The sequence below is a fragment of the Mustela putorius genome, unplaced genomic scaffold (genome assembly GCF_011764305.1).
Source record: "Mustela putorius furo isolate JIRA1106 unplaced genomic scaffold, ASM1176430v1.1 tig00000785_pilon_pilon_pilon, whole genome shotgun sequence".
NCBI lineage: Eukaryota > Metazoa > Chordata > Mammalia > Carnivora > Mustelidae > Mustela > Mustela putorius.
In genome coordinates, this window is record NW_025421480.1 from 7,729,889 (window position 1) to 7,746,609 (window position 16,721).

Below are 16,721 nucleotides of genomic sequence, written 5' to 3' on the forward strand. Positions count from 1 at the left end.
ATTGGCATTTTGATACGGAATGTCTTGAATCTATATATTGCTTTGGGTAGTGTGGACATTTTACATTTAATATCAATTCTTCAAATCCATCAGTACAGAATATCTTTCCTTTTATTTGTTTCTTCTTTAGTTGCTTTTATGAATGTCTTAAGTTTTTAATATACAGGTCTTTCACCTTCTTGGTGAAATTTTTTCTGAGGTATTTTATTCTTCTTGATGCACTTGTAGGTGAGGTTGCTTTTTTAGTTTCTCCTTCTGATAGTTTATTATTACTGCATAGAAGCACAACAGATTGTTGTATATTGATTTTGTATTCTGTCACTTTACTGAATTCATTTATTAGTTCTAACAGTTTTTTGTAGAATAGGGGTTTTTTGGTTTTGTTTATATAGACCATGTCATCTGCAAGTAGAGACAGTTTTACCTTTTGTTCCAATTTGTATGTCTTTTATTTCTTCTTGTCTAATTTCTCTGGGTGGGATTTCCAGTGTTATGTTGAACACAAGTAATGAGAGTGGGCACCTTTGTCTTGTTCCTGATCTGAGAGGAAAAGCTTACAGCTTTTCTCTATTGAGTATGGATATTAGCTACAGGCTTGACATATTTAACCTTTCCTATGTTCCCTCTATGCCCACTTTGTGGAGAGTTTTTATCATAAATGGATGTTGCGTTTTGTCAAATGCTTTTTCTGCATCTTCTGAAATGACCATTTTGATTTGTATCCTTCATTTTGTGGATGTGGTGTCCACACTGAGTGATTTGGAAATGTCGAGCCATCCTTGTATCCTTGGAATAAATCCTACTTGATTGTGGTGTTTTCTTCTTTTACAGTATTATTGAATTCAGATTCCTAAGTTTTGTTGAGAATTTTTGCATCTACCTTCATGGAGGATCATGGCCTTTAAATTTATTTTCTTTGTGGCATCCTTGTCTGGTTTTAGTATCAGGCTGATGCTGGCATTATAAAATGCGTTTGGAAGTGCTCCCTTTTTTACTTTTTGGAAGAGTTTGAGGATTGGTATTAATTATGTTTTCAGTGTTTTGTATAATTCACCAGTGAAGCCATTGAAGCCATCTGGTCTTGCCCTTCTGTTTGTTGGGGAGTTTTTGATTACATATTCCATCTCCTTATTAGTATTCAGTCTGTTCAGATTTTCTGTTTCTTTGGCAATTCAGTCTTGGTAGGTTATGTGTTTCTTGATATTTATCCATTTCTTCTAGGTTGGCCAGTTTGTGGGCATTTAGTTTTCTCTTATGATGTTTCATTTTTCAGTGGTATCAATTGTAACATCTATTTCTGATTTCATTTTTTTTTGAGTTCCTTTGTTTAATTGGTAGTCAGGCTAGGCTTATCAATTTTGTTTATCTTTTCAAAAACCAGCTCTTATTTCATTGATCTCTTCTGTTGTCCTTTTAGTCTCTATTTCATTTATTTCCTCTCGGATCTTTGTTATTTCCTTCCTTTTACTGAATTTAGGATTTATTTATTCCTCTAGTTTTTTGAGATGTAAAGTTAGGTTGCTTATTTGATTCTTTCTTGTTTCTTGATGTAGGCATTTCTCACTATAAGGTTCCTTCTTAAAACTGCTTTGGCTGCATCCCATATATCTGAGAATGTTGTATTTCTGTTTTTATTTGTCTCAAGGTATTTTTATTTTTTTGTTTGTTTCTTCATTACTTGTTCAGTAACATATTGTTTAATATTCACCTATTTGTGAATTTTCCAGTTTTCCTCTTGTAGCTGATTTCTAGTTTCACAGCATTGTAGTTAGAAGAGATGCTTGATTTGATTTTAATTTTCAAGTATATTAAGATTTGTTTTATGGCCTAACATGTGATGTCTCCTTGAGAATGTAGTGTGTGCACTTGAGGGAAATGGGTATTTTGTTGCTTTTGGATAGAAAGTTCTGGATATGTCTATTAGGTCAATCTCATCTACTCTGTTGCTTAAGATTAATGTTTCCTTATTGATTTTCTCTTTGGATGACGTATCCATTGATGAAAGCGGGATACTAAGGTCTCCTACTATTATTGTATTGCTATCTATTTTTCCCTTTAGCTCTGTTAATATTTGTTTTATATATTCAGGTGCTCCTTGTTGGGTGCATAATATTATATCATCTTGTTGGATTGCCCCTTTGTCATTAGGTAATGACCTTATCTGTCTTTTATTACAGTGTTTGTTTTAAAGTCGGCCTTGTTAGATGTAAGAGTAGCTGCCCCAGCTTTCATCTGATTTCCATTTACATGGGTTATCATTTTCCACCCCTTTACTTTCTGTCTCTGTGCATCCTTACATCTGACAAGTCTCTGGTAGGCAACACGCAGATGGGTCTTGTTCTTTATCCATTCAGCCATCTTATGTCTCTTTACTAGAGAATTCAGTCCATAAGTACTTAAAGTGATTACTGATAGATACGTACTTATTGTCAGTTTGTTGATGTTTTCAGTTATTTTTACTACTTTTTTTGTCTTTAAGTTTCATACTACCTTTATAAGTGATTAATCTACATTTACAATATTAGGTAATTCTTAATTCCACTATTTTTTCATCTTACCAATTAGATTTATACTTTCATATGTTTTCCTGTTACTAATATTTCATTTCAACTTTAAAAGTCCCTTTAACATTTCTTGTAAGGTTGGCTTAGTGATGATGAACTCCTTTAGCTTTTGCTTATTTGGAAAACTGTTCTCTCTCTTTCAAATCTGAAGGACAACTTTGCCAGGGATAGTATTCTTGGATGGCAGTTTTTTCTTTTAGTACTTGAATACATTGTGCTGCTCTTCTGTGGCAACAATGTTTCTGCCGAAAAATCTGCTTATTGTCTTATGGGCGTTCCCTTGTACACAAATTTTTTTTTCTTAATTCTTTTAAGAGCTTCTTTTGTCTTTAACTTTTGATATTTTGATTATAAGGTGTCTTGATTGTGTTTGGATTCATTATATTTAAAACTTTGGGCTTTCTGGATCTGAATGTCTGTTTCCTTCCCCAGATGAGGGAAGTGTTTGGTCATTCTTGGAATAAGTTTACTGCCCCTTTCTCTCTCTCTTTTCTTTCTGCAACACCTATGATGCAAATATTGATCCGCTTGATGTTGTGCCATAAATCCCTTAAGCTCTTCACACTTTTTTAAATTTATTTTTTATTTTTTGCATAACAGTATTCATTATTTTTGCCCCACACCCAGTGCTCCATGCAATCCGTGCCCTCTATAATACCCACCACCTGGTACCCTGACCTCCCACTCCCCCGCCCCTTCAAAACCCTCAGATTGTTTTTCAGAGTCCATAGTCTCTCATGGTCCACTTCCCCTTCCAATTTCCCCCAACTCCCTTCTCCTCTCTTTCTCCCCATGTCCTCCATGCTATTTGTCATGCTCCACAAATAAGTGAAACCATATGATAATTGACTCTCTCTGCTTGATTTATTTCACTCAGCATAATCTCTTCCAGTCCTGTCCCTGTTGCTATAAAAGTTGGGTATTCATCCTTTCTGATGGAGGTGTAATATTCCATAGTGTACATGGACCACATTTTCCTTATCCATTCGTCTGCTGAAGGGCATCTTGGTTCCTTCCACAGTTTGGTGACCGTGGCCATTGCTGCATTCTTTTTTCCTTTTGCTATTCTAACTGGGTGAGTTCTACTGCCCTGTCTTCAAGTTCTCTATTATATTTTTCAGTTCAGGTATTGCATTTTTCAACTCTGTGACTCCCATTGGATACTTTCTTGTATTTTCTGTCTTTGTGGAAATTTCCACTCGGTTCATCCATTCTTCTCCTGAGCTCAGTGAGCATCATTATGACCATAATTTTAATCTCCTTATCAGGTAAATCATTTATCTCCATTTCACTAAGTTGTTTTTTCTGAAGTTTTATCTTGTTCTTTCATTTAGAGCATATTTCTCTGCTTCTTTATTTTTTTCTTGGATCTCTGTGTTGGTATCTATGTAGTAGACAAAACAATCATTTCTCCCAGTCTCATGTAAGAGATGAACCCTATCATTCAACGTGGCCCTCTCAAATCTTTGTGATTGTCCAATCAGCCTACTTTATTCTTAGTGGCTCCCAGTATTTGATGGTGTGCCAAGACCTGTCAGCATCTCAGTTAGCACCTAGATGCAGGCTGATTAGAAGCCAGACCCTGATGTAGCAGCTTTTAAAGTATACAAACACACCTCTTTCTGGGGAGACTGGGAGATGCACATTTTTGTCTGCTCTCTCAATGTTGAGCCCTGGATTAACAGCCAGGTAAGAGCTGCTCTTTGCTTACTACCATCCTGTTGAACCCATGAGCACCAGCCCTGCCATCCACCAGAGCCAGGCTATCAAGGAACATGTTCTTTGGGTGACAGACACAAAGCTGGGGAGCCAAATATGTATATAATCTCCTTTCTCAGAGATACCAACAACCTGAGACAAGACAGAGGAAAAGCACGATGATGGTGTACTGCCTAGCCTCTCTGATCTCTACAGAGGATTGTAGTAAGCCTACCCCTTAGGCCACAGCCATAAAAATAAGCTAATAGACCTCTTGAACAGAATGACTTGGGGTGCGTTTCAGTCTACCATTATTGCACTGCACCCTGTGGGGGGTGGGTAATCAGTTAAGAACTGTTTCTCTTTTGTAACAGTCCTGTGGTTCCAATCATAAGCCCCTCTGTTCCCCAATGCCAGGAAATCCAGGTGTGTCTCCTGAGCAGCAGCCACAAAAATTAGGGCACCAGGTGTGTGCACAAGCTGCTTTTAGAGAAATAACAGTGACCCAGAAAAAAGCAGAGGAAGACTACAAAAATACTGCTTCCCCTCTGACGTCTCTGGAGAGAATTACAGTTGGCTCTTAGATATTGCTTTAATTAGAAACCGCCCCTCAGGCCACATCTATGAAACTAAGCTACTAGGTGTCTTTCACAGAAAGACTGGGTATTTGAGTCTGTTGCCTCTGCTGTGCCTTGGGGTTATAGTCAGCTAAGACTTCCTCCTATGTCCATTACATCCACTATCAGACTCACAAGCACAAGCCCCATTGGCCACCAGAGCCAGGTGATCTCGAGATTCCTCTGGGCAGCAGCCACAAAGATCAGGGTGCTAGACCAGTGTAGAAGCTCCTTTCTGGGAGATGCAAGAGGCCAGACTGAGGTAGAGGGAGAGAACAAATATGGCACCACTTACCTCCCCCTTTGGAGCATTTTGGTAGGTTCCTCCCTAGATGTGTTCAATTCAATGCCTGATAAGTGTATAAGCCTCTCTCATAGAAAGCCTGGCCAACTTCTCATTCAGGGGCTTTGTATTGGGCCCTGGGGTGGATAAGTCTGCTGAGAAGAGCCTTCTAAGAACTGTTTCTCAGTTTGAAATAGCCTTCTGGGTCTTGTGGAGCAAGTCCCATTGGCTTTCAAAGCTAGATGTTTGGGGAGCTTGTCTCTCAGATAAGGTCTTAAAAGGTGCCATGCCTCATGGGTTCAATACTCCTTACGGGGGTAGATCTCAGGAATTCGAGTTACCTCCCAACTGTGGGTTACCATGCTGGGGTTGGAGTCGGTGGTGAGGCTATGTCTTAGCCTCTCCTACCTATTTCTACATGGTTGTTTTTGTTTTGTCTTGTTTTGTTTTGTTTCGTTTCGTTTCGTTTTTCTCACTCACCTAATGTGTAGGCATTGTTCAGCTGGTTTGGGGGTTTCTTTTGGAGAACATCATTCTACATGTAGCTGTAAATTTGGTGTGTCCGTGGGAGGAGGTGATTTCAGGATCCTCCGACATCACCATTTTGAATCAGAACGCTGCCTATTCCTTTTCTTAATGGTGACTTTTAATAAGTAGAATTTTTTAATTTTGATAAAGATTTTTTGTTTATGGCTATTGCTTTTTGTGTCAAAAGATCTTTGCCTGTCCCTAAGTCACAAAAATGTTCTTCCGTGATGTCATCTCAAAGTTGGAGGTTTTACTACTTATGTCAATAATTGGTATAGTCAAACCTTAATTTTTGCCCAACTAATGTGTGTGTTATTTTTTTATTTGTTATTCTCTTCTTTTTAATGAGGTTAAACAATTTTCCGCGTTTTTATTGGCTATGTGGATTCCCACTTCTGTGCAACTCAAGTTTTGTCACTTTTTTGATAGGGTCGTGTGCCTTTTCTTACTGAATTTTTTGGCATCTCATAGACTATCTTTTTGTTTTATTTTTGTATAATTGGCATAAAATAAATTGCATATATCATGTTTGATAAAATGTGATATATGAATACACCCATGAAATTACAACCACAATCAAGATAATGTCCATGTCCACCCATGAAGTTTCTTCATGCTCCTTTGTCAACCATCCCTCCTTCCATTCCCCATTACTAGGCAACCACTAATCTGCTTCCTGTCACTATACATTAGTTTGTTTTTCTAGAATTCTATACAAATGGAAACATACAGTATGCATTCTGTTTTATCTGCCTTCTTTCACTCAGCATAATCATTTAGAATTATTTCCTTTTGATGAATGAATTCCTGTATCACCCTTTTCCTCTAGTGATAATTTTTTGCTCTAAAATCTACTTTGTGTGATATTTATAAAACCACTCCAATCTTCTTTAGAATAATGTTAGCACAATGTATCTTCTTTTCTTTTAATATTTAATATTCTTTTAATATCAACCATCTGTGTCTTTAAGGTTTTTTTAAATTAGATTTTATTTATTCAATCTGAACATTTTTACCTTCTCATTGGGTGCATTCATGTAATTTTTTTTTATATGGCTGAGTTTAAGTCTACCGTTAGACCATTTGTTTTCTATTTGTCCCTTCTGGTTTAAAAAAAAATTTTTTTTTAACTACCCACATGGGGCTCAATCTCAGCACCCTGAGATCGTAACGTGAGCTGAAACAGAGAGTCAGATGCTCAACCGACTGTGCCACCCAAGCGACCCATTTGTGAAAGTATTCATAAGAATTTCCTGATGTCGAATAAGAGTACATCCTGATCTTTAGATGACCTGCGTTCACCACGGTCAGGGACACATCTGGGGACACTACTTCCTTGAACTTCTTTAAATCCCCTGAGTCTTCCAGGCAAACAATTCTGGGATATAACGCCATATAAGAACCTACTCATGGCCACAAACACTTCTTGCTTTTTCTGATCACCTAGTCACTGACGTCACTGAAGGGTTAAGGAGGGCACAGATTTAATCCTGATTTACTCTTAACCCTGAGAATATAGTCTTCTGGTAACTCAGGTTAATGTCAGGAGGATATCCAATGTGATTCTCTATCTTGAATTACCCCTCTCCTGACTACATTGACAAATGCCTTTAGGCTGAAAGTAGACTCTGGGCTCTGGTGTTCCACTTTATTCTCAAGGTTCCTAATTTCCCTGTTTTCGGGCTAATAGTTCCCACTGTCTTGTTAGTTATTTGGTGCTTTCAAGGTGACTCAAAAGGCTGCGGTTTGTAGGTTTTATGATATATTTAAATTTTGTTTTGGTTTTATTTTATTTATATTCATTTGATGAACATATAGTGTATTATTCGTTTCAGAGGCAGAGTTCAGTGATTCATCTGTTGTATATAACACTCAGTGCTCATATGTTTGTTTTTAAAAAAAAGTTTGTCCGTAGAACCTACCTGCTGCTCCTAGAAATGAAAGTCTCCAAATCATTTCTTAACTATTTATGATGAAATAATTATGAAACAGATGATTACATCCACAAAATATATTTTTTAAATAGTTCCTCTGGGTAAATATTTTCAGTGATTATAATCCAAAATAATACACATACATGTTGGTTGAGTTACAGACCCAAGTTTGAGCACCACTTAAGTGACAATTGATAAGCAAAACTTAGAGAATATGCTTACATTTCACAAAAGAAAAATTTAAAAATCTTCAAGCCTAATTACGTGCAGAAACACCTTTATAAAGTTATTTTAATGACTACATATGAAGAAAAAGTATGGTGTACAATAGAACACAAATGGAAACGTGACAATTAGCTCCTTTCCTTGAACATGAACTAGATTTACTTTTGATGTAATAACCTCCACAGCCTTCAAATTTTTATCATGAAAGATTGTATATTTTGTGTCATACCACTTAGGATCCAACATATGAATAAATAAACCTTGTCTCAGAAGTAAGATTTTTTGCAAAGGTTGGTTTAGAGGTACAAGGTCTCTTCTAATCACACCAGATTAGCCAGAACCAAATTATCTCTCTGAAGATAACCATATCTATCTATCTATCACCTATCTCTCTACCTACTAACAACTACCACCAAAAAGAAAATTTAGGGGTTATAAGGACTATAGCTACCATGCTTTAAGAATGTAACTAGTTAGCATGCTTTATAAGAGGCTTATAATTTTTTGCCCCTATTATCACACATATTCTGTAAATGGCTTTACTCTGAAAAGATAGAAACCTTCTGGGATGCTGAAACTTGAGATGAAACATGCCCCAGATGGAAGAAAATCACAAGGAACACATACAAAAAGGCAAATAAGTGTTTTTTAATTACTCAAAAACAAGAGAAGAAGGATCAGGCAAATAATTCCTCATAGTCTCAAAAATTACTGACAACATGATATCTTTAATTATTTAAAAACCTCAAAGAAGAAATGAAAAGGTCCAGAGACAACGGATCAGGAAATGGGAGTGCGCTGGCTACACAGCAGGACATAAATGAAAATAGAAATATTGCAATGACAGAAGTGAAGAGGGAAAGAGAAGCAATGGAAATAAAAGGGCTTCCTAAGATACCATTAGAAGAGAAAATAAGAAACATGTAACAAATGAAATCTAGTATGTCCATAAGTGGAGTTTCTGGGATAGAAAAGAAAAGAAGTTGGAAAAAATGCTAAATACATTCTTTTCCTTACCTAAAGAAAGGTTTAAATCTGTCCTGAAAGCATTCATTGTCACCATTCCCAGTTGCCATGTTTTACACAAATGCTCATTTTCTTTTCCAGACAGTCACATTTTTTCAGAATGTAAATTATGAGGCTGTAGATGACTACTTCAAGTTGCAGTAAGTATGACTTTTAAAAGAACCTGTTCAATGTGAAATGTGCTATTGAGATGATTGATTCGTAGGTATTCTTTTACTTACATGGCCTCATGACATTTTAAATATCTAGATTTCAGATTTCTTTTAAGTGTTTGGTTAGATGTGAAATTATTATTCTGTATAAAAATGTAAAATGCTCCTTGTAATTAAATGAAACATATCTGGAGGCTTCCATCTGTCCAGCTGAAGTTGCAGAAAATGGGCTATTTCTTTTTTTTATTTAAAAATCAATTAGTTAACATATAGTATATTCATTTCAGAGGTAGAGTTTAGTGATTCATCAGTTGCTTATGATATCCATTGGGCTCAATTCATCGTGAAAAATGGGCTATTTCTTAATTCATTAATTTTCAAGCATGTGCTCATTCATTCCCATCCCAAAGTCTTTGCATACTATCCTTGGGCAGACTAGAACTCTAATATGAGTAGGTCTTTAACTATGAGTAGAATCAGAGAAAACATCACCTTTGACTCTTGGAATAGGTAGCACACGAGCACGTCATTTCTGGAGGAAACAACTGACCTGGAATGGTGTCTTGAAGCATTTCTGTGGCCATCATTATGTCCTGACTCGATAGATTTCTGGAAAAATAACACTGTTTTTCTAGGAAAAAGTCCATTTTTCCTTAGTCTGCTGCTCCCCCCAAGTGAGCTTGAACTCTATGCCAAGCACTTTGTAGGTGCTCAAAACACATGGTGAACAAGTAAGAAGAAATCCTGCCATCATGGGACATATCTCTAAGAGAAGACAAAGAGCAAGTAACCAAATAAACGAACAAGGTAATTCCAAGTAGTTACACGTGCAGTTAAGAAAATAAAACAGGAGGGCACCTCAGCAGCTCGGTCGGTTGAGTGTCCAATTCTTGATCTCAGCTCAGGTCATGATCTTGGGGTCACAGCATCGAGCCCCATGTCGGGCTGCACACTCAGCAGGGAGTCTGCTTGGGATTCTCTCCCTCTTCCTCTGTCCCTCCCCAGGCTCTCTTTCTCTTTTTAAAATAAATAAACCTATCTTTAAAAAAGAAAGAAAATACAACAGAATGAAGTGGTAGAGTCACTCTCTGGTTAGGAAGGGGAAGAGAGAAAGGCTGCTCTAGAGACTGTAGCCAAGGGAGGCTCATTTCATCCCCGGCCCCTCACCAACCCTTTTCTCTCGATGCTTCTAATGTTACGGGTTCCTTGGGGTATTTTTGGTTTTGTGGATATTTACTCAGAATTCTGTTGCTGTCCAATACACATCAGATTGTCCAAGATACTTCAGGTCAATCCGAGACTTGACAAAAAATACAAAAAGCTTTGAAGTCAGCTGTGATGGGGAAAAAACAAACCTTCCTAGAAGAAAACTTGTATAGAAAATTGTAGATGCAATATTTACTATAGTGTCCTTCATAGACCTAGACTGTGTTCCTGTATTTATCAAATCAAAGTTTCCATCACACTGGAAAACAAACCACAATTGGCATAATTATAAGATGCTTCCTGATTTCAAAGGTGTTAAATGAGAAAAAATATGTATCTTAAAATTGATGAAATATGGTACAATGATTTAAAAATATAAAATGTGCTATTGATATCCTCATTCATTACACTTTATACGTAATATATGACGAATAAATAAATATTAAAATGTGATGAAAATCGGAAGAAAAAGAACATTTGTTTGTGGTTTGCTTTTCTCCAGCTTTTTTCAAAAAGTAAAAACCTTCGCGGTTTTATTGATATTCTGATCTCAGCTCAGAAGTACTGATAGCTCAGGTCATGATGTCAGGGTCATGGGATCGGGTCCCATGTCTGGCTCCACACTCAGCAGGGAGCCTCCATAAAACTTTCACAACTTCTTCAGCGATTTCAACTTCTCCCTTTTTGTCTGGGCACAACGATTCTTAGGCACTTCAGAACCTAGAAATTCGATCTCGCTTTTGCTTCCACTCAGATCATAATAAGCAGCATAAATTGGCTCAGAAAACTAATCTCATAACTTATTCTTTATGGTTCCAAAAGGGTCATGGATAGGAGAAAAAAATCCACAGAGGCTAGAGAAAGAACAAAAAATGCAGCTATGGCCTTCTAAGGTCATCAGAAAGCAGGACCAGATGTCAGTCGCACAGCCTCCCCCTCCACGAACGGTGTTAATGAGACGGGGCGGGGTAGGGGGGTGGAAATGTTGATGGACGCTCATCTCTGTTTCCCATTGGGCCGACCCTACGCTAGCCCGCCGGGCGGTAAGAGTGACTTCAGGGAGTGACCACAGTGCCTTAGCAGAAGTGGAGAATAGTCACCCCCATGGCCCCCTCCCAGACTTCTAGAATTCTGGATGACTGGGCGCCAGTCATCCAGTGTCCATGGGACGGTCCATGGGCTCCACGGGGAAGGCAGGCACGGTGCCTGCCTCCCTTGGGATTCTCTAAGCACCTGCACATGCCATTTCTCCTAGAGACGAGAACACGGGCCTTCGGCTTGTGCAGTTTCGGCCTAGTGAGTACGCAAGAGCGTGTCCAACTGCCCAAAAGGTAAGTGACAGAGGTGGAGCAACACCATTACCTCAATAAAGCCGCAGGCGGTGGGCGAGAGAACCCCCACCAGCCCGCCATGCAGGAGCCCCCCCACCGCCCAGGAAAGTGTGTGTCTATGTCTCCCGGGGGGGGGCATTATTTCACTTTGGAGACAGACCACAGTTCTGTCTTCCAGAGGCTTACCAGCGAAAGAGAGCTGTAGAAATACATGCAAAAACAGAAAATGCTTAGTTTCAGGAGCTACAACTGTATAAAGGAAACCTGAAATGAATGGGAACTCAAGTGGGATATGGTTTGTCAGAGAAGATGGCTTTTCATAACTTTTTAAAAAGGTTTTCAAGCTAAAATTTATCGTGTTCCTACTGTGTGTCTTTGCTTCCGTCTGTTGGTAGGTCATGGGAGCCGCAAGGATGAAAAGCCAGGCTCTTCCTCAGGGGCAAACCAGAGCTCGGCCGAGGGCGCACGACACACTTCTGAGAAAGCGCAGAGCGCGCAGAAGAGTGGGCAGACCGGGACGGGGCAGGGGGAGGGTCCATTGTTGGGCAGGAAGTGGAAGGTGACCAAGGGCATTCCGGGAAGACACGTTTACAAGAGCAGAGCCCCGTGAAACAGGCAGTCCCCAGAAAGCCTTAGCGGTTCCTTCCAGCAGGAATTTTCCCAGGGAGCGATGACACCACCCCAACACGCTATGGACCGGCATTTCTGTGTCGAGGACCAGTCCTAGATGTGGTTGCTGGGTTTGTTATTTATTTATTTATTTGTTTGTTGGTTGGTTGCTGGGTTTTTTCAGCTGGGCCCCAGAAGAGAAGGGATCAAGTGGTGGTGGGTCTTGACGGGAAGATTTGAGGACCTCAGTCAACCAAGGGTGTCACATGAATAGATTAGTGAAGACAAAGGGAAAACCAAAAGGGAAGAGAAAGGGAAGGGGAAACCAAAGATCTGATCAGGAAGGGACACCAAGGACTGTGGGTAGAGTTGCTGACAGAACAAATCAGATCCTGTGTCTGAGATCAAGTGGCGCCTTTCCAGTGAAGGCGGAGAGATCTGGGTTTAGCAGGGTTGACTCTTTAAATCCATCAAGCTGGTCTGGACAGTGTGCTCTATCCCCACCCTCCTGACCCCCACGTCCTTCATCGGGGTAGGGAGTATTAGAGGTTCTTTCAGATTCACTTTGTGGACAAATGCAACCTACAGCACATGTTTGAGACTGAAAGCAAGTATCTAGATCCCACTTAGCAAGCCCGGGGGTTGTCTAGCCCTGCGGTGGGTAAGCATCCCGGCGCCAAATGGGAAGAGAAATAGGCATCCTAGTCAGGGAGGGGCCCGGTCTCTGGTTGGAAAGAAGTCAGTGAAGAGCTAGATGGTCACGCCTGAGTCAGGGACAGGCCAGAAGAACAGAGTTGATGATCCTGGTTACAGCCGTGCTGGCGAAAGAGAAGATGCGGTTAGTTCCTGAAATAGCGATGTGGAAAAGCAGAGAACTAACCTCCCAGCCTCGTGAGCAACAGGGCAACACGAAGCAAAGGCAGGAAAAATGTGATCAAAAATAAAGAGTAAAACCGCACCAAAGAGTGTAACAAAACCCTACCTTGGAAAGGTGATTATTTCAAATCTAAAGTATAATCACTTTTCGCTGTAGGGACATTTTCACTCGTGTGAATTGCAACCACGCGTCTCACCATTTAAATTCCTCCATTTTAGGTGTTCCAAATAGCCGTTGGCTGTGATTCCAGTAAATACATTGTTGTTAAAGGGCAAGTATATTTGCATTTGACCTGTCTTAATCTTTGCCTTTTCAAACAAACGGTGAACTGCATGGCGATTGCCGGTGGTACCATCAGCCTGATGACTGCCTTGTTCACGATGAAACCCGAAAACTGAACTGACATGGGCGTCCAGAAACTGAGCTGACAGTTTGTCCAAACCCGATTTGTTTGAGCTTTGGGCCAAGTCAAAGCTTCCATGTGAATCATACCAACAGGGAGAAAGGATGAACCTCTTTCCCTGCGGCCAGCGCTTTTCTCCGCCTTCCCTTTTAACCATCCTGTTTCCATCCGTCATCAGGGCCTCTCTCGCTCTCGGCCTAGCCCTCATTCCCCAAGAAACGAGAGGGAGAAACACTTAGGTCTCCTTTGCCTCCTCCTCAAACCAGTTACAATGTCACTTCTGCCACAGAATTGCTTACGCCCCCATCAGAAAAACCTGCTCCATTACCCACGGGAAGGTTTTTTAGAGCAAACCTCACAGAAGCACCGGGGTTTCTTCCAGAGAAGCCCGAGGTGTGACTTGTCTTGCTTTTACCGGGGTTCACCATGAAGCACCCTGATTTCTGTCATCCACTGGCCACCGCGGGCTCGCTCCTCTACGGGGGAGAATTGAGGTCCGTGTGCACAATCCGTTCAGTGGAGGTGAAGTGGGTCCTTAAGACAGCGATGTACCTAATAGACTCCTCTCCAGTGGTCAGGAGTGGTGGTGAGCGGGGAGTGGAGACTTCTCCAAGTGAATGACTTGCTCTCATCCAAAACAAATATCTACTCACCCGCTATCCTAATAATCTTCTGAGTACGCATTTGGAACCATCAGTTGCTAGACTGACAATCAAGTTTTCCCATTTCAGTCAGCAAGGGATGTGCATTTCCCACAACTCCTTTTCCGGGACGCACAAAGGCTAACTGATCTATGCAGCGCATGGCGTCCTGCTTCTGGAACGGTCTATGGACCAGTACTGGCATCGCTGCGAGTTTCTTGGAAATTCAGGCTCTTGGGCCTTGTCCCATACCCACTGAGCAAGAACAGCTATTTTAACTAAATATCCCGGAGATGAGCAAGGGCATTAAAATTTGAGAATAACTGCTCTATGCAAAGTTACCAGAATCAGTTCCCAGGACTGCCACGTGCGGTACCATGATCTCAGTCTATTTCTGGGCGGGTCTAGATGGCAATCGTCAAAGGCAAGCTGTTCATCAGCCCCACCAGGAGAACATGTTTGACAAACTCAGATTTCAGAACCTTACTCCAGGCTTCTTAATCAATGACCCACTGTTCTAGAACCCTAAAAATGGCCCTAATACCTTGAATTCAAGTTGGGGTGGGCCTGAGGTTTTCACAGTCATAAAAGGAGGCCTATGGGGTCCAAGGTTCCTGTGACAGGAGAGATATTCACCTTGGAGGGCATCTCATGGGGTCTATATTGGGCTTCAGTGTAGGAAATGGTTTAGGCTTCCAATATCTATCTAAACATGGTGGTGACCAAGGTTCCTTCTGAGTTACAGTGGAAACAGCCAGCAAAAATGGTCAAGTGAATAATTTAACTTACTCAAGACATCATTTTCTAGATCATGATAGCCTATGTTTGCCTGACCACTAACCAGAAATTAGGTGCATCCTTAAAGTAGCTCCTTACCTGCACAACTGAGTCCCCAGCAGCAATTAGAAATTGGTGGGGGGGGGGTTAATTATGAGGAATAAAAATAGCCCAAAGAAATTTATCTTCATTTTGATAGATTTTCATTGAATTTCTCACATGTATCAAATACAAATAAATCAGTATATTTCTAATTCCGGTGGACTCAGAAATATTGATTTTTTAAAAATAGAAATGCTAGGGCCATTGTGCATGTGGGTGGCTCAGTTGGTTAAGGTTCTGACTCTCGATTTTGGCTCAGGTCATGATCTGAGGGTGGTAAGATCGAGCCCTGCATGGGGCTCTCTGCTGGGCATGGATCCTGCTTGAGATTCTGTCTCTCCCTCTCCCTCTGCTCCTAACCCCACTCTTGTGCATGCACTCTCTCTAAAATAAATAAAACCTTTAAAAAGAAAAGAAAAGAAAAGAAATGCTAAGGCCACACATTAACCCCAGGATTCTAGTTCAGTAAAGATGATTCTGTGATACTCTCAAGTTTGAGAATCACGGGGTTAAATGATTATATGTTTATGCAAGTGTATAAGGAATGATATTACAACTTTATCGATGTTTTGTTTTTTGTAGATTTAATAAAAAAGACTGTCTTCAGCATGATTTCTTTTACATTATTGAAAAGTAAGAAATATTTTTAACGTAAGCACTGTTCTACATTATTAGTACAAATAATTTAGAATCAGTATTTATTTCTATTAACATCAATCTTTTCTAATATATATGTTCATTGCTACAAATTTACCTCTAGGCACTGCTTTTGCTGCATCTTACAAATTTTGATAAGTTGTGTTTTCATCTCCATTTAGTTCAAAATCTTTTTGAATTTCTCTTAAGATCTCTTCTTCGATACATGTATTATTTAGAAGTGTGTGTTTAACCCCCACACAACTGGGGAGCATTTTGTAATCAATTTTTTGTGATACCTCCTTTCTGAACAAAGTAATGCTTTTAATTTATAAGTTTTAAAAGAGGAAAGAAAAATAAGTAATGAAAAATGTCTTTCCTACAGGTCGTATCTGAGGAATCAGCCATCTAAAAACTTGGTAAGAAAAAGCATAATTTTATCAATCAGCCAAATAGAGAAAATAACTAAATCATTTTTCCTTTCCTAGAGAGTAAAATATAATTGGAAAAAATATGGCTGCCCACTGAGACTTGATTTCGGAGAAATGTTTCACCCTTTGATTGAATTGTAAGTATATCCTCGCTAAAATGTTTAACTTACTTTGAAAGTTTCAAAATGAAAGTATGAAAACAATGCTAATTAATCGTGCACCTAATAACAAATACTTTTGAGCACTTGATATATGCATCTCTAAGTTTTCCGTACTAGTTACACAAAGTTGGACTACCATGGTGCCTGCATGTGCAGGGAGATTATCATTTCACTGCTGAGACAAGGCCGGTCAGACAGCGGAGGCTCTTCTCAGTGATGCAGGTGGTCTCTTCACCGTTGCCTTATTCTCTCTAATCTTTCCCCAAGCTCCTACCAGCACCCCTGCCTGTTTGATAGGAACTACCTTCCCCAGGTGACTATGACTCTTCCTTCCATGGGCCAACAGTAACTGAAAGCTTGCAAGGAACGAAACTACGTGACTAATAGGGAAGGTACAATAACAAGGCGATGGTACAGATGGCACAGATAACAAAAATGTTAGCTGTAACTTAATTCTTACAAATAATACTTTGTAATAATAGGATAAAATGCTCTGAGGAAGGCTTTTCCAAATAATTTT

At 39.7% G+C, this 16,721-nt stretch overlaps 1 protein-coding gene across 1 annotated transcript in view; it reads left to right on the forward strand.

The window, feature by feature from the left end:
- The window catches only part of CATSPERE (catsper channel auxiliary subunit epsilon), a 141,249-nt gene that overhangs the window by 100,015 nt on the left and 24,513 nt on the right, over positions 1-16,721 (forward strand). The window contains exons 12-17 of the mRNA XM_045084664.1: positions 8,957-9,015; positions 11,489-11,564; positions 13,269-13,321; positions 15,556-15,606; positions 15,995-16,028; positions 16,098-16,177. Of these exons, the coding sequence (XP_044940599.1) occupies positions 8,957-9,015; positions 11,489-11,564; positions 13,269-13,321; positions 15,556-15,606; positions 15,995-16,028; positions 16,098-16,177 (353 nt within the window). The remainder of the gene's footprint in view (positions 1-8,956; positions 9,016-11,488; positions 11,565-13,268; positions 13,322-15,555; positions 15,607-15,994; positions 16,029-16,097; positions 16,178-16,721) is intronic.